This window comes from Ranitomeya variabilis, chromosome 8, assembly GCF_051348905.1.
Source record: "Ranitomeya variabilis isolate aRanVar5 chromosome 8, aRanVar5.hap1, whole genome shotgun sequence".
Classification (NCBI taxonomy): domain Eukaryota; kingdom Metazoa; phylum Chordata; class Amphibia; order Anura; family Dendrobatidae; genus Ranitomeya; species Ranitomeya variabilis.
In genome coordinates, this window is record NC_135239.1 from 59,544,745 (window position 1) to 59,563,005 (window position 18,261).

Genomic DNA, 18,261 nt, shown 5'->3' on the forward strand with positions numbered 1-18,261 from the left:
ACAACGCTGCATTTCCTGCGACTGATTCGTAGGGGAAACTCGCAGTATAAATGGTCATACTGCAGATTAATAATCCGCACGTGGCACAAGGTGAGTGGTAAGAAGCTATTTCAGGGGATCAGATTTATTAAAGATCTCAGGTCTGTGAGCAGAGTCTACCATAAAGCGGACCTCCGAATCAAGCCTGAAAACAAGTCTCATTGTAGTCATTACACAATCACACGGACGACGAGAATCTCTTACACTATTCTACTTGCAATGAAGGAACGGTATATCTAGAGGAACAGCTAAGGGAGGTTTTTCTTCTCCCCAACTAACTGGCGAGTACTTACAGAAAGTGGATTTATGGGGGGTAGTTGGAACCATATAAAGAGCATCTTTCACTGGATTAATTTAAACCAAACACCTCCTCCAAAGATCAGTTTTTCTTTGTCTTCTGCACCCCTCTGCTACAAAGTTATGTCCCCCCGGTAATGGTGACAATATTCCCTTTAACCAACTGGGCGGGTATCACAGAACATCTCTGTAGTATATGTCCAGTTGGTTGAAGGGAAAGCTTGCACCATTATTACCGGGGAACATAACTTTGTAATGGAAGGGTGCAGAAGAAAAAGAAACTGTCCCAAAATGAATTAATATTTTTCTTTAAAGTACCACTCCTCTAGAGTGGTGCTTTAAATGAAAGCCCCCGGTCATATACTCACCCTCAGTCGCATTCAGTTTTTCGGCACCGGTCCGATCCAGCAGCGCCATCTTGTGAGCGTACGCTACATTACAAGCCCTCAATACAAGTCTATGAGAGCCAGAAGTAGGTCAGATAGCGGCTCTCCTAAACTTACATTGATTACTGACCTCCGCGCCACTCCATGAAACACTGAAGGCGCTGGCAGGTCGCAAACTGCAGGAGACAGACTGAAACGGCGGTGAGAACAGATGAAAACGCCGGAAGGTCAGTATCAGACAGGGGGCAGGGGACTTGGAATTTAAACACCCCTCCAACAGTGAAATAAAAAACGCTGGATTCGCCCTTTAAAGAAAAGTAGTGTATTGTAATCTATTATTTCAGATTATTGTATTTATCTGTAAATTCTCTCCAAGTTGTTTTGCCTTGCCTGTTTCTAAGTCTACAGTGTGCTCTGCATGTCTCACCTGAGCTGGTATACTGGGGGTCTTAATCTCTGATGGTGACGGATACAGATCCAGGTCTAAGGAGGATGCCCGAGGTGGAGCTGTAGGCGGCTCTGGTTCGATTTCAAAGTTTAGCTTGCCTATAGGAGAGTCCCTGAAAAACACAAAATTTGACAGTTCACGTGCAAACTCGTACTGTCATATATCACCATAAGGAAAAAAAAAAACAACAAATCATCTATAACAATTTTCCAATTGTTACATTCATGTTATGATGCCCCCTGTTACTTCCCTCTTAGAACTTCCCCCTAATGTACCCGCTTCATGGTGGACATGTAGCGCTGACCAGTTCCTTCAGCACAAATGGCCGAGCGATTCTGGATATTGTAAAGCCCACCTAATAAAAAGCATTGCACTAGGAGTGCACCAGCACAGGACATACTGAATGGATTTTATAAGAGGGAATCAACCAGAAGAGCTACAAAAAGCATCATGCAGACTTTGCCCCTGAAGATTTGCATGTCTCATGTGAACATACACCTATAAAAATATGTAATTTAATAATGGCTGTTTTAGGACAACTTCTGTCTGCACAACATAGCTGGAATAAAAGTCATGCAACTTACCAAAAAACGTAGATTATGTAATCATCTAAATCCCCATCATCAGGCTGATGTACAATTTAATTATGCATCATCCTGATTTAATCATTAATGACCCTATATAATGGCGCAGTCAGACGGGCGTATAACACGGACCACGATCACATCGCAGTGCACGGACTGGCCGGCGAGGCTAATGAACGCGACAGCCGCATAGAAACACGTGCTGCCACGCTGGGGTCAGGAGAGCCACCGGACAGTCCGTGCCCTGCGATGTGATCGTCGTCTGTGTTATACGCCCGTCTCCCTGCACCTTTACACTAACTTAATGCTCACTTAAACACACAAATGTATAAGCGGAGCTCCCCAGATCTTACCCGACAGATGGGGATAGTTCTACATTCCTTGTGTCCACGATGGGTACAGAGGCAGGAACGGACACCTGGGGGCTGAAGGTGCCGGAGTGATTTACTGTGGGGATTGCCCGTCTCACCAGTCGCCCCCACGTGGCAATGTTGATGTTCATCTGTGGAGCTCGGAGGAAAGTTTTGCCTGCAAAACACCACAAACAAATTAGATCATATTGGGGCAGAAAAGACAGGGAGCGAATATCTTAAAACGTCCTTTAAACGGAAATTACAACTTTACCTTGCTGCTTTGAAAAGATCTTCTTTTGCCTCTGAAGCTTTGGTCGTCTTTCAATAACTGGATTGAAAAAGGTTACCTGGAAAATAGGAAAAAAAAAACTGAATCAGTACGAGCCTCATAGTGGTAATCTGCTGCCATCAGTCCCATAGACAATGAATGGACGAGCAGAGCGCAACTCAACCGCCTCTCCAGTCACTGCGCACTCATTGACCGGGACTGAAACCCCCATTAGGGTATAGCTGCACATGGAAAATCACTTCTGCATTATGTACACGGATTTCTGCAAGTCTTATTCAGATGAAAGGAACAGAGTCACAAATTATTCCTAGCCTTTGTTGAGTTTGCGTATTTTTGGTTGGTGCGGTGTCAGTGTTCGCCATGAGCCGCACATGCACAACATACTGGCCAGCTAGTGCACATGAGCAATTTTCTTCATGGGTCTTTAAGTCAATGTTGGGGGAATAAAAAATGCAGCATGCAATATTCCGGTCCAGGAAAGTGCATGTAATAGCAGAAAGCTCCGGCTCCAGTCCGTACTGTGGACGGGCAGATGAAGGCGCGGACGTGACCGGATCATTTTAACAGCCTCTTAAAACAGTCTAATGGTGATGAATATACGGTCTGATCATACATTTATAACCGCACGCTTCAGAGGATGATGAATTCAGTTTGATGGATAATCCCTTTAAGCGATCTATCACACTTGTTGCACAGGTCTGACACGGGTAGACACTAGTGATGAGCGACCGTGCTCGGATAAGGCGTTATCGGAGCATGCTCGTGTCCTAACCGACTGTCTTGGGCGAGCTCGAAAATAAGTACGAGTCCCCGCGGCTGCATGTCTTGCGACTGTTCGACAGCCATAACACATGCAAGTATTGCTTAACAAACAGGCACTCTCTGCATGTGTTGCTGCTGTCAAACAGCCATGAGACATGGAGCCGCGGGGACTTGCTAACACCCTTGCACCTCTCCAGTCCATCCTTAACTCTGCTGCCGGACTAATTCATCTCTCTCCTCGCTACTCCTCCGCTTCCACCCTCAGCAAATCTCTTCACTGGCTCCCATTCCCTCAGCGTATCCAGTTCAAATTACTTATACTGACCTACAAAGCCATCCATAACCTGTCTCCTCCATATATCTCTGAACTAATCTCCCGATATCTTCCCTCACGTAATCTCCGGTCCTCCCAAGACCTCCTTCTCTCCTCCGCACTTATTTGCTTCTCACCTAATCGCCTCCAAGACTTCTCCTGAATATCCCCCATCCTCTGGAACTCTCTGCCCCAACACGTCCGACTATCAACCACAGTGGGATCCTTCAGACGGAACCTGAAAACTCATCTCTTCAGGAAAGCCTACAGCCTGCACCGACCCCGCTGCCTCCTCAGCACTACCGAAGCTACCGCCTCACCAACACCGGAGCTCCTGCAACCCCCAACCTACTGTCTCCTTCCCCACCATCCTGTAGAATGTAAGCCCACAAGGGCAGGGTCCTCACCCCTCTGTATCAGTCTGTAATTGTTAGTCTGTCTACTGTAAGTGATATCTGTAATCTGTATGTAACCCCTTCTCATGTACAGCACCATGGAATCAATGGTGCTATATAAATAAATAATAATAATATTATTAGAGCAAGCAGAAGACACTCTTAGCACATGAACGTGTTCCAATAACACCTTATCCCAGCACGTTCTCATATCACTAGTAGACACCTCTTCACAGAGATCTCTACATTTTCATTAATTTATGGGAAAACACCTCTTAACATGGTCTATAGGTAAAGGGCTTACAGTAATCGGATATACTTGGATGGATTTCCTTAAATGAGTCATCTTTAATGAAACAGAAGTAAGGAGTATGTGTATTGTTCCCATGGTCCTATATAAATGACTGTGTTAGTCACGGAAGGGCAATCAGCAAATCAGGCGCTGCTGTGGCCGGGGGTGGAGAGATGCGGAGGGCCGATACTCCCAATTCTCACCTCTGCAAAGAGCGTGCCCTGCGGCTCCAGGTAGAGACACATGCCGTGCCGCTGATTGTCCAGGAAATCCTCTAACCTCAGAAACTTTACTGCACACAGGGATCTCCAATCTCTCCAGAACACCGAAATCTCAAGTTCTCGGGACTAAAAAAAAAAAAAAAAAAAAAAAAAAAAAGTAACACCACAAGATTAAAGTAATGGATATCATTATTAGTAATATTAAAAGTAACTGCGTTTTCCCCAAGGTATCAGTCTCAGATGCCATTTATTAGAGTGACGATTTGCTGTAATCACAGGACATCATCAGCTTGAAGAGTCTTTTTTTGGAAAAGATATTAGCGCTACCTCTTTCACGAGCACTACATAATTTTAGAGTGAACATACAGGTACTATAACAATATTTTTAATTCTAGACAAAAAACTTGTACGTTTACCAAGATAAAGCCTTTAAAAAAAAAAAAGGTATGGTTTAGAAACTAAACTTTGTTTTTTAGGCCATTAGCTAATTTTGCAGATTGGTGGGGAGTCTGGATCCAGAGAATTTCTATTGAATCTGTGCGCTACTCTCAAGGCAGGAGCTGAGAGTGGTCTTTTGCTCAATCCGTCAGGAATTCAGGACCTGGACCCCAGTGATCTATAGACAATTTAAAGGCAACCTGTCACCCCAAATTGGAAGTTGAGCTAAGCCCACCAGCATCAGGGGCTTATCTACAGCATTCTGCAATGCTGTAGATAAGCCCCCCATGTAACCTGCAAGATAAGAAAAAGAGAAAGAGAGGTTAGATTATACTCACCCAGGGGCGTTCCCGCTGCTGTCCGGTCACATCCTGCGCCTCCTATCTTCATACGATGACGTCCTCTTCTTGTCTTCAATGCTGCGGCTCCGGTGCAGGCGTACTTTGTGTGCCCTGTTGAGGGCAGAGCACAGTACTGCAGTGCACAGGCGCCGGGAAAGGTCAGAGAGGCCCAGCGCCTGCAGTACTTTGCTCTGCCCTCAACAGGGCACACAAAGTACGCCTGCGCCGGAGCCGCAGCATGAAGACAAGAAGAGGACGTCATCGTAAGAAGATGGGAGGCCCCGGACCAGACCGCGACGCCCATCGGACCAGAACAGAACCGGGACCGCCCCTGGGTGAGTATAATGTAACCTCTTTCTCATCTTTCAGGATACATCGGGGGCTTATCTACAGCATTCCAGAATGCTGTAGATTAGCCCCTGATGCCGGTGGGCTTAGCTCAACTTCCACTTTGGGGGTGACAGGTTCCCTTTAAGGGCCTAAATGGCTTAAAACATTTCTCAAAAAAGTCTAGATCCTTCTTAAAGAACGTAAACTGAAATAAAATAAAAATATCAATTGGACATTGTGATGTAACTAGCTGGAATACACCCTTTAAAGTACATCCACAGATTGGGGGTTACTTCATGAAGTATGAGCTTCCATTCTCAATGACAAGACAAGTTAAGGTGTGCAGGCTACTAGCATATTGGAGGGGTATTGTGTTTTATTTTTATTTTAATAAGGGCATGTATTTTCACACAGGTCGTATGTACGTGAAACAGGTTTTCTGTATGGATTCTAAGGATGCCAGTAATGCCGTACCAGCATGGTGCATAAGATTTTGCAAAGTCTCATCCACATACTGCAGATTTTTCATTGCAGTTTTTAGCTTTTGTAATACATTAATTATTAATATTGAATTACTGTAAATTCTGCAGCAAAGGCCGAAACATCAGATGTGGAAAGTCTGGAGCACATCAGAATGATACAATTTATCTGACTGATGCACACTAGTGATGAGCGAACGTGCTCGGATAAGGCGTTATCTGAGCATGCTTGTGACCTAACCGGGTGACTTTGGCATGCTCGAAAAATATGTTTGAGTCCCCGCAGCTGCATGTCTCGTGGCTATTTGACAGCCTCAATGCACGCAGGTATTGAATGTTTGTTAGGAAATCCGTGCATGTGTTGTGGCTGTCGAACAGCTGGGACACATGCAGCCGCGGGGAGTAGAACATGCTCGGCTAACCCCTTATCGGAGCACGTTCGCTCATCACTAACGCACACACTCGCAGACGGAGTCTCGGCCGTATTCAGGACTCCTCCGGACTATACATACTCTGTCCAGCTCTAGCGTAAACTTCTGGTCCCATGACTGGTTTGAGATCGGTTTCCAGTTGGTCTGACCCACGACAGTATTGTCCAGCTTCAGCACAGCACAGACCTCATCTGTAAGGAAATTACACCAAGTCAGCTTAAAAGGCTAAGAGGATTGCAAGAAACAAAAAGCTCCACTGTTAAACCCACGACAACAAAATATCTGCTTAAGGAAAGATTACACAAGAAGACTAAATCTCTAAAGAGCCCAATGTATGAACAGACCGATCGCTCTGAAATGGAGCAAGCCTTCTTGCCAATTGTAGGGCATGTTAGACGGCATTTCCTGTGGCCTGCCCTTCGTCTATGTTAGGACACTCATCAGTGTATGTATAGCCTGGCAAGACGCTTTCTTTTCTCTCTCGTTAGTAATGTATAATGTGGCATAATAACTAAGAAAAAGAAAGTAATGGAGGAAAGGATGACCAAAGGAGGAAAAAAAAAAGCATATATCCAATTTTTGTTTACATTTACATTACTTTTTTTTAGTGCGTGTTTACATGTGTTTTTATTGCTGCAATTTTTGTCTTTGCTTGGTATGTCATGTTTTAATCATTCCTAATATTTGGCTATGACAAAACGTTATTGATAAAGTCATGTGCGGACTACGGTACTCACGTTTTAGTGCATTTACACAACTGTGGGGAAAATCTGAACAAAACACTATTGCACCCGCAAGGGAAATTGACATGTGGATTTCAAGCATGTACGACAGGTCAGGTATGGGAAAAAGAAAAAGAATAAAAAATAGGCATGGGAATTCTATAAATCCCATCCACTTTTCTTTCTGGAGCTGTAAGATGCTACATGTTTTGCTTTTTGCAAAAATAAACCGCATCAAAAACTCATCGTGAGAACTTCACCTAAGTGATTAGACAGAACTTGTGTGTGCCAGCAGCGCGTATATATATTATATATATATTTATTGTTCTTCCCATGTGAAAAAGCAGCAATACATCAATACTTCATGCCTTTCTGTTTGAAAAAAAAAAATGCCTTAAATTTTTCTAAGGGTTCAATTGAAGCAGAAAAGAAAAAAAAACTTTTCTAGAACTGTTTTTAGGTGGAAAATTCCACATCAAAATACCAATCGTGAACAAACATTTCAGCAAAAACGTTTCACAATTTTTCGTTTTTGATTGCAGGGTTAACATTAATAAAAGCTCACCAATATTTAGATGGACGACACTACTGAAAGTGTATAATCTATCTCGTAAGAATAAACCCTCATACAGCTAGGTCGGTGGTAAGAAAAAAGAAGAAAAAAAAGTTATGGCTGTTGGAATGTAGAGATGGAAAAATAAAAGGAAATGGCTGTATCCCAAAGACAAAAATAGGAAAGTCCTTAAAGGGTTAAGTGTATGATTCCGCCAAGGCATAGTTTACCTTATAGGGGAGATATATACATGTAATAGGAGGTGCTGCTTTATAAACATGGCACAAGATCAGCCGAGCGGAGAAGACTTACGCCTGCTCTTTCCCCATCATACCCATGAACATAAAATAATACAACAGTCTATGATCTGTTTCAGGATGCAAGGACCACACAATTTGTCCAAACACTTTTCAAGGTTAATTTCTAACATGGAAGCTTGAAGGCCGATGCTAGAAACCCTTTTTCCATAATGAAGCGATCACGAGACATTAGTTTGCCGAGATCGTGTAAATGGAAGGAGACAATAACAAACAAAGTTACTGAACTGGAAAAGTCATCTGTCTTCAGGAGATTCCGCCCGCTGACACTTTTAGTTTTACTTGTCCTGCTCATGAAGGAGGATCTGGCTTCACTTGGACTCCAGCCAGGAAGGGTGGCGGTGGTGGCTTTCGATCTGCCAGGGACGTTCTCAAGAATGTCCTGGCAGCCCATGAGTCGGACTTCCAGGGTACCTGAGAAATAAAAAGAACGAGAAATAAAATATCTGCGCCCTCCAGATCCATCACTTGTAAGCATGAGATCAGTAACTGGAGGTCCGCTCAGTCCAGAATGCCGTGGTTACTCCTGGTTTTGCAGGCTCATTTATGCAAGCTGATCGACAAACGCACATTCACAGGAGCATTCGCTCAGTGTAGGGCTATGTTCACAAGTTGCGTTTTTGCAGCGTTTTATTTTTTATTTTGCACAAATTGTCAGCTGCATTTCACAGTACCAGCAAAGCCTATGAGATTTCAGAAATGTCATTCACACTTTTTCCTGACTCTTTTGCAAAACGCAGCATGTCACCAGCATTTTTCACCCATTGAAAGCAATGGGTTATGCAAAAAACACTGCAAAAACCACAAGTATCAGGTTTTGCTGCGTTTTTGGTGCCAAAACCTCATGAAGTTGAATAGATTTTTTTTTTAATGCCCAAGAGATAAATGTATCCTGACAAAAACGCAGCAAAACTTGCTTTTAGTAAGCAGCTTAAATACAGCTTAAAATTGGCATTAAAAAAGCAGCAAGGTGTGAACATATAGCCTAAATGTGCAAAACGCTTGGTCATCAGGTGATGGGATCTTGTATGGAGACATAAAACTAAGTGTTAATGGTAGCTATGTGCGAACAAGGGATGTACTACTGACAACATGACCCCACATCGGGACAGAACGCTCATATTAACAATTGTTCTGGTTCCATCTTTTTTCCATATATTCGATCGGCACTCATTAATGGACAAAAATCATCAGCATAAATCACCCTAATATTATGTTCACATAGTTTTCCTTGCTTTTTTATAAGCAGATCTGCTCCAAAATTCTCTTCAGAAAAAAACTTACACAAACCCTTTCAATACATTTCCATGAGAAATGCACTTTGCTGCATATTTAAGAAGTTTCTTTTTTAGCTTTTTGCTTCCCTAATGCGATTTTGAAAAACACTTGGTGACCAAAAAAAAAATCATCACTTCAAAGCAGATCCTGAAAGAAACCTCTTGAAACCAGGCACTATGAAATTGAAAAGGCTGCAAAAAAAAAAAAAAAAAAAGAAAGAAACATTTTTTTAGGGAGAAAAAAACAAGAAACCTCTTCTAAACTTAAGGGGTAAGAAAAACTTCCCCAAAAAATTCCTCCAAAAAGCAGCATTTCTTGAAGTGTTCAGTTTGAAAATCTGTTATTTTTCAACCCCTACAGAAAACTCAGTGTGAACATAGTCCAAGGCGTTACGGTCATCTCAAAATGGCGGCACTCTTGTCTTCCCGGAATGGGGGAACGGATTTCAACATTTTTTTTTTTTTTTTTTTTTTTTTAAGTGTCGTACTTCTGTTTATGCAGGTACGTAATCTGGAACATCAGGCATTTAAACAGCGGTGATAAAACGACATTAAGTAATATTCTTTCACCATTTCATGCTATGTCTCCCATATGACCCCCATTTATTTATTTTTTACACTGGACTACCCCTTTAATTATTGAAAACAGTCCTCTCAACTCCATTACAAGAACCGCTGATAAAAAAAGATGTATAAATTATTAACCAGCCATAGATCCATTTGAATATTTCAGATGTTAATTCCATGCATGTAGCCGGATAGCATCAGAACGTCAGTGAAGTACATCAGTCCGGGTCCCAGTGGTGCTCGCCATCTCAGCCACCCACCAGGCACAGGAATCCATGCACCAGGACTAATTTAGTCAGACGCCAATTAGAAGCCAATTAGCCTACATAGTCTGTAAATGTGCAACCCTCAGTGTGCGCACACGGCTGGAGAAACTGCATGGAGCAGATAAACAGCAAGGATCACGCTGGGCACAAGCAACAGCACAGAGTCTCGGCCACGGGTCAAAACATTAAAACAAGCATCTGATTGCAATGGAGACCGATGAGAACGGTGCACAGCGACGAGTTACCAGTTAGGAAAACAAATAGTTTTATTATACGGTAGCAATCTAATTTAGGTCAATCTCTTAAGCATTTACGAAGAGATTTCCAGTGTTTGGAGGGCTACGTCGTGACTGTGGGGGCATGACACGCAGCAATGCGGAAAGCTCACAAACAGAGACTACATGTGGTCACAGTGCAGCCCGCAAAGGTCTACAACCAAAAAGAAGACCGAGGGGGGTCGAGAACCAACCTGTGTCCACAGCTCATTAGGCTGCTGTCGGGACCACTAATTTAGGGAGTTTTAATCAAAAGGACAACACTTCTGTAATGTCACCACTTATTTCTTCTATGTCCAAGACAGGTAATAAGTGCTCGATTGCTGCAGGTCCAAGAACCTACGTCCTGTTAACCCATTTGAGAAAACAGAATGGCGGTCACGAATTGGTGTTGCTGTTCGACTTAAAAGTCTATAAAACTGCTCAAATATAGCAGAGCGCTGCACTCCGATACATCAGCCTATCGATAGACTAAGTAGACGTAGAGACAGCAGTAGGACCCCCAAAGATCACAAATACACTACTCACAAAAAGTTAGAGATATTTGGATTTCAGGATGAAACTAAAATGCACTCCAATGTGTTCAGGTGAATTAATGTGACCTTCTCTAAATTCTTGAATGCATACGTCCAACTGTCCAAAGTTTCAGTACTTTTTGTACAACTTGCTGTTCTCTAACAAGGAGCTTAATGGCAAAATACACAATAGATGTTTGACCCCTGAATCACCCAATAAATTTTGAGGTTCAATTAGAATTGGTATTAAACAGTCATCATCATCATCATGCTGGGCACATTTTGACATCATGAGACCAAGACGACACCTAACAATTGATCACCAATACCTCGCCATTGTGAGGCTTCAAGCAGGATGTTCTCAGACGGTAGGGGCCACTGAGTTTAGGGTGTCACAGAGTCATCAGCAGGTTGTAACAGAGATACAGAGACTGGAAGAGTCACAGAAAGACAGAGAAGTGGGCGTCCGTTGGCCACAGCCCACACTGATGACCGCTTCATTGTGAACAATGCCCATCAGGACCAGATGATGAATGCCACAGGCACATTTAGGGGGGTGATAGGCACTCAAGTGTCACGTCAAACCATTCGATACGGTGTACATCAGTGTGGTCTGCGTGCTAGACGACCTGCAAGGATACCTGACGACACCACCATCCTGCATGGTCCCAGGAGCATCTACGCTGGATGAGGGACCAGTGGCCTCAGTGATGTTCACTGATGAAAATTTATTCATGCTGAGCAGAAATGATGGCCGCCAACGATATTTGGGAGATGTCAAGGAGAGCGCTATGCATCAGCCACGGTTGTCACCAGACAAGCCTTTGGTGGTGGTGTTAGTGTGGGCAGGTACGTCTAGGCAGTTATGTCTAGCCAATACAGAACTGCGCTACACTTTGTGAATTGCACGGTGACAGGCCTCTACTACTTGAATAACTTCATTTACCCAGTCATTGTGCCTCTGCACCAACAAAACAGGCCTAATTTCATCTTCATGGATAACAATGCTCCAGCTCATCGAAGTCGCATCATTAGGGAACAGCTGGAGATCGGGTTACCTCAAATGGAGTAACTGGCACTTTCTCCAGACATGAATCCCATAGAAAACCTATGGGATCAGCTGAGTCACTGTGTAGAGGCTCATAACTCTGCACCCCAGAACCTCAATGACCTGAGTATCGCTCTTCAAGAACAGTTGGATGCCATGCCTCAGCAGACAATAATTCCACTTGTGAACAGCAGGACACATCGTTGTCAAGCTGTAATTAATGCTTATTGGTGCGTGTTCACTGTCCGGATTCACAGCGCTTTGGACGGAGCGGAAAACTCGCTCCGCCCAAAGCACCGCCCCCCTTCTGTACGCGCGGTGATTCCGGATGTGTTCATTGCACACATCAGGAATCTCCGCACCCCATACATAGGACCCTGTTATTTACCTTGCAGTGACGGAGCATCGCTGTAAGGTAAACAGACATGCTGCGTTTTAAAAAGACGCGCCGCACGTCCGTAAACGCAGGGTTGCCAGATGCATTTTCGCGTTATTGACATTCTTGGTCAGGGTATACTTACCACTGTTGTTGGCTTTTATTTCAATAAATTGTTTGACATGAGGAAACCACCATTGCATGTTTCTACTTAAATGCCCTAAATTCATGATAAAATATCACTGTAGCGTGAACTTTTATGTTTTCTATAAATTTCTCCCAAAAGCCAGATATTCCTAACTTTTGTGCGTAGTGTATATTACCTGTTCCGTGGATATGTACTTAAAGGGATTGTCTGGCCTTGGGGTACAAGTCTCCAGTCACTATGTGACTGCAGACTTGAGAATCCTCACAGTATGAGATGTGATAATTCTCCGGGGCTGAGTAGAGGCGATTACATGACTTTCATTCGATTTGCATAATTCTTGCCACATTCCGACTAGATGTGTCCGGCCTAATTCAATACACGAGGCTGCGCTCATTTAGTCAGCATGTGACCACTTGTATGCATATAGCATACTTGTGGACACGTGCCCGCCGATGGATCTGTGCACTCTGAGGATTCAATAGTCTGCAGTCACTTTAGGAGACAGCAGACTTGTAGCCTAAAGGTACCTTCACACGAAGCGACGCTGCAGCGATAGTGACAACGATGCCGATCGCTGCAGCGTCGCTGTTTGATCGCTGGAGAGCTGTCACACAGACCGCTCTCCAGCGACCAACGATGCCGAGGTCCCCGGGTAACCAGGGTAAACATCGGGTTGCTAAGCGCAGGGCCGCGCTTAGTAGCCCGATGTTTACCCTGGTTACCATCCTAAAAGTAAAAAAAACAAACACTACATACTCACCTGCGCGTCCCCCGGCTCCGCTTCCTGTACTGTGTGAGCGCCGGCCCTAACAGCAGAGCGGTGACGTCACCGCTGTGCTTTTACTTTCACTTTACGGGCGGCGCTCAGTCAGAGCAGGAAGCGGACGGCAGGGGACGCGCAGGTGAGTATGTACTGTTTTTTTTTTTTACTTTTATGCTGGTAACCAGGGTAGACATCGGGTTACTAAGCGCGGCCCTGCGCTTAGTAACCCGATATTTACCCTGGTTACCAGCGTAAAACATCGCTGGTATCGTTGCTTTTGGTGTCAAACCTGACGATAAACGCCGATCTGACGACCAAAGAAAGTTCTGAACTTTATTCAACGACCAGCGATATCACAGCAGGATCCAGATCGCTGCTGCGTGTCAAACACAACGATATCGCTAGCCAGGACGCTGCAACGTCACGGATCGTTCTCGTTCTCGTTGTAAAGTCGTTTCGTGTGAAGGTACCTTAAGGCCGGAGAACCCATTGTAGGGATTCAGTGTCTCAGGCAGGCATTAGGTAGCATTCACAGAAACAAACCGATCTGGTCCAAACGTGCAGTTTTGTTGCTTTCATAAAACTACAAGGGATTCAAAACCAAACCAGCCTTTTTTGGGCACAAAGATATCACAGAAAATAAACAATTCATTTAGCAGGCACATATGTCACTGCGGACTCATCCGGACAGATTACACAGAAGAGATACAATCCTACCAGTCTCGGTATCCCTTCAGCCCGAGCTCCAGCAGCTTCCAGCGCCAAACAGAATTGTTCAATTCCACGCACAGTTCACACTGAACAGGCTGCAGCTTCCCTATGTTACTCTGCAGCTCCAACACACAGACTGCTCAGCTTTCCTAGCTTTCCCACGCAGTATCTATCCAAAAAGAGACCCTGGCACATCACTCTCCCAGCTACAGCTCACATTTTGGCTGGTCAACCACTAGTTTTAACACACCCCACTCTGCTTCGTTCAGCAGATGGACACAAGATGAACCCATTTCCTGGTTTTTAGTCAAAGCTCGCCAGGTGCATCTAATCAAGACCTGCAGTGCTAGGATTCAACCCAGAACTACCTGACTTTGCTACATCCTTTAACGTTAATTTTGGGACGAACCCTTTAAAAAATTAAATCCAAATTCTAAAGTTTGTTTTTGTGTCTCAGATGTATTACAGCTTAAAAATAAAAATACTACATACAAATTAAAACTTTAAATCAATGTATCACTATCATACAGGTTCTACTTTTGCTTCGTCCTCATCACTAGCCCATCATGATCCGATTCTTGTGGTTACCTGTTAGAGCAGCTGGCTTGGATAGTGTGCTGTACTGGTTCTGAGTAGAGATCATACTTTGCCGTGGGCTCAGAGTTGGAGATGCAACCATGGAGAGTTCTTCTATGATTATATTGCTTTTCGGGTGATTTTTGGGGAGTTCGCTGAGTCTTTGTTCTAGAGAATATTTCAGGAGGTCTAGCTTCTGACTGGATTCGTTATATCTTGATTGAGCCTGGAAACCACAGAAAAAGGGAATTAGGATTTATAAAGTCGGATGTCACCTCACTAGCACTGCAGCCAATCAGTGAGCTTGGAGGCTTGGCCCAAATAGACAGCACAAGCCATTGAGCTCACCGTTTGGCTGCAGCGCTTGTAGATGTGATGTCAGCTCTGCAGACAATAATGGACAGTGATGAAAACTAAGGGAGCAGCAGTAGAGTTCAATTTTTCTTTAAACTGCATTTGTGGACAGGGTTTTTCTGAAAATGGAAAACCCTTTTAGGCTGCTTTCACACTAGCGTGGTAGGGGCCCGTCGCAGTGCGTCTGGCCGACGTACCGACGCATGCTGTGAAAGAAATGCCCGACGTGCAAGGTCCGGGGAGGAGGGGGCGGAGAAAATGGCAGACTCTGCGCACAAAAAAGCATTACATGTAACTTTTTTTGTGGCGGCGGTCCGCCAAAACACGACGCAACCGTCGCACAAAAAAAAAAAGCAAAAAACACGTTAAAAACGCGTAAAAAACAGAAATGTCCGGTTTTTGTCAGGAAATTTCTGCAAGAAATCCTGAACATGTGCACATACCCTTAAACCAGTGGATCAGTCCAGGTTTTTTCTATCCTAGGCAAAGTCACTTTGGGAAAAAGCTGGCGTTTGTTGGTGGCATAGCCGTTTTTGTATCTTTTTACTTAGTTTAAACCAGACCTGGGCAAAGTGCGGCACCCAGGCCACATGCAGCCCTTTGGCTGTTCCTGTACATCCCGCAGATAAAGACAGCAGCAGGGCTGGATACACTGGCGTCCCATAACATACGGCGGTCTCCTGCCCCGCGTCTAGATTTTCAGGGGCATCTGCATCCATGCCGATACAGATGAACATAATATATTTATATAATTACCCTAAATTGTCTGTCATCCACTTCCGTCTGGACGTCCTCGAATCCCACAATCCACCGCGCCGCACGTACTCCAAACACCATATTGGAATACCCAAGTGATGGGTATTCCAATATGGCACCCGCTGGTGGTACCAGTCTATACATTGCTCCCCATCTTCTCTCTCTTCTGTCCGTCACTCCCCGTCTCCCCCCACTCCTCTCCGTCGCTCCCCTCCGCAGCCCCCCGCCTCCCCTCACTCCTCCCGACGACAATCCTAGTGGTGGCGGCTATGTTGGCGGGACAGTGTGCTGATCGCCGATCACATGGATGAGAGCAGGCGCGGCAGATGGATCCCGGAGATGCTGCTCTCGGCGCTGCTGATCTTGGGGCTGAGTGCGAAGGTGCAAGGAGCAGAGAGCGGCGGAGACTGTGAGAGGTGGGGCTCCAAAGGGAGGCGGGGCTCCGGGAATCACCAGCGGTAACAGGGCGTGTCCTCCAGGGAGAGGAGGAAATACTGTATACTATGAGGGAGGCCCGATGCTATCGCATCAGGAGGGTGGTGACGTGCCCATGGGGGCAGGCTTTGCAGCATGCCCCCATTGGCACATCACTACCCTCCCGATGCGATAGCATCGGGCCTCCATCTAGTGATGAAATAAGGAGCTGTTGGGGGTGGATGTGTGGAGAGATCTTACTGTGTGGGGTGTATTATGAGGGGGACATCTTACTGTGTGGGGTCAGGCTGTGGAAAGACATTTGATGTGTGGAGGCATACTGTGAAGAGATATATTACTGTATGGGGGGCTGTGAGGGGACATCATGCTGTGAGGGAACCTGATACTGTTAGGGGGCATGTAAGAAGGATATCATGCTGTGAGGGGACATCATACTGCATGCGGGGCTGTGAGGGGGTTCATCATACTGCGTGGAAGTGCTGAGAGTGGCCATCATACAGCATGGGGTCTGTGAGGGAACATCATAATGTGAGGAGACATTATACTATGTGGGAGGTGGTTGTGACGGAACATCATACTGCATGGAAGGGCTGACAGTGGCCATCATACAGCATGGGGTCTGTGAGGGAAAATCATAATGTGGAGACATACTGCGTGGGAGGTGGTTGTAAGGGAACATCATAATGTGAGGAGGATATACTGCGTGGGAGGTGGTTGTAAGGGAACATCATAATGTGAGGAGGATATACTGTGTGGGAGGGGGTTGTGAGGGAACATCATACCGTGTTAAAGGGCTGCGAGTGGCCATCATACATCATGGGTTGCTTTGAGGGGACATCATGATGTATGCGGGAGGGGCTGTGAAGGGTTCTTCATAATACATGGGGAGCTGTGAGGGGACATTGATTGAAGGGCTTTGTGGGGGCATCATTCATGTTTTTATGAATATATATATATATTTTTTATAAACGTTAGTTTCGATTACCGTAGTTTCTACAGATAAAAATACATGTTACAATAAGCCCTACCATAACGTGTTAGCAGTAGCCGTGTCAACTATGCTCAATATTAAATGATAAAAATTATTATAAAACAATAATAATGAGCAGAATTAAGTCCGGCCCCTCACAACAGTCATGGTCTCTCATGAAGCCCCTTAGAAATATTAGTTGCCCACACCTGATTTAAATCCTAACTAGGTAACTACCCGAGGATTGGACAGGTCACTTATTTTAACTGTAGAAGCAGTTTCAGAACTCTAAAACGGTTAAAAGAGGTTAAGAAAAAAAAAAAAAGTATTGCGCATGTACACAGCAATGTCACCTTCACATTGCACTGTGCTCACATAGAGTTCAGTGTTTGGAGCAGAAACACTCCAAAATCCTCAAGATATTGGAGTTTCTATTCTATTCAGTTGTCTTATGATAAATTGAATATAGTTTATGTATTATTTCATATGAGGGAGGGATGAAACCAAATGTGGTCTATTTTAAATATTTTAGTGTGTATTTAACCATCTAAAGCAGACCTGGGCACAGTGAGGCCTGCGGGCCACGTCCAGCCCTCTGGCTGTCTCAGACTGACCTGCAGACCGAGACAGCCGAGGGGCTGGAAAACAGGGGCTCATGCCGTACACGGGGAGGACCGTGTGGGGCTCATACAATATACAGAAGGTGCTGCACTCTGGATTCAAACGATACATAGGGGAATGTCAGCATACTTAATTCTGCTCAACAGTAAGTGATACAATTAACCCCTTCACGTCACAGCCCTTTTTCGTTTGTTTTTTGCTCCCCTTCATCCCAGAGCCATAACTTTTTTATATTTCCGTCAATATGGCCATGTGAGGGCTTGTTTTTTTTTTGCAGGACAAGTTGTACTTTTGAATGACACCATTGGTTTTCCCATGTCTTGTACTCGAAAATGTGAAAAAAAATTCCAGTTCCGGTGAAACTGCAAGAAAAAAATGCAATTCCACAACTTTTTTTGGGGGGGGATTTTTTTTTTTTTTTACAGTGTTCACCAAAAGCTAAAACTGTCCTGCCATTATGATTCTCTCCAGGTCATCATGAGTTCGTAGATACCAAACATGTATAGGTTGTTTTTTATTTCAATGGCAAAAAAAATCCAAAAGTGTTAAAAAAAAAAAAAAATTGCGTCATTTTTCGTGATCTGGGGCTGGGTGAGGGCTTACTTTTTGCATG

The 18,261-nt window shown here is 44.5% G+C and overlaps 1 protein-coding gene across 2 annotated transcripts in view; it reads right to left on the minus strand.

The window, feature by feature from the left end:
• Nucleotides 1–18,261, minus strand: part of PKN2 (protein kinase N2) — a 140,653-nt gene that overhangs the window by 15,145 nt on the left and 107,247 nt on the right. For both annotated transcript variants that reach the window (XM_077276584.1, XM_077276585.1), the window contains exons 6-12: nucleotides 14,525–14,738; nucleotides 8,219–8,404; nucleotides 6,480–6,589; nucleotides 4,362–4,505; nucleotides 2,379–2,454; nucleotides 2,108–2,282; nucleotides 1,150–1,282 (exon numbers count right to left, since the gene is read on the minus strand). In XM_077276584.1, the coding sequence (XP_077132699.1) occupies nucleotides 1,150–1,282; nucleotides 2,108–2,282; nucleotides 2,379–2,454; nucleotides 4,362–4,505; nucleotides 6,480–6,589; nucleotides 8,219–8,404; nucleotides 14,525–14,738 (1,038 nt within the window). The remainder of the gene's footprint in view (nucleotides 1–1,149; nucleotides 1,283–2,107; nucleotides 2,283–2,378; nucleotides 2,455–4,361; nucleotides 4,506–6,479; nucleotides 6,590–8,218; nucleotides 8,405–14,524; nucleotides 14,739–18,261) is intronic.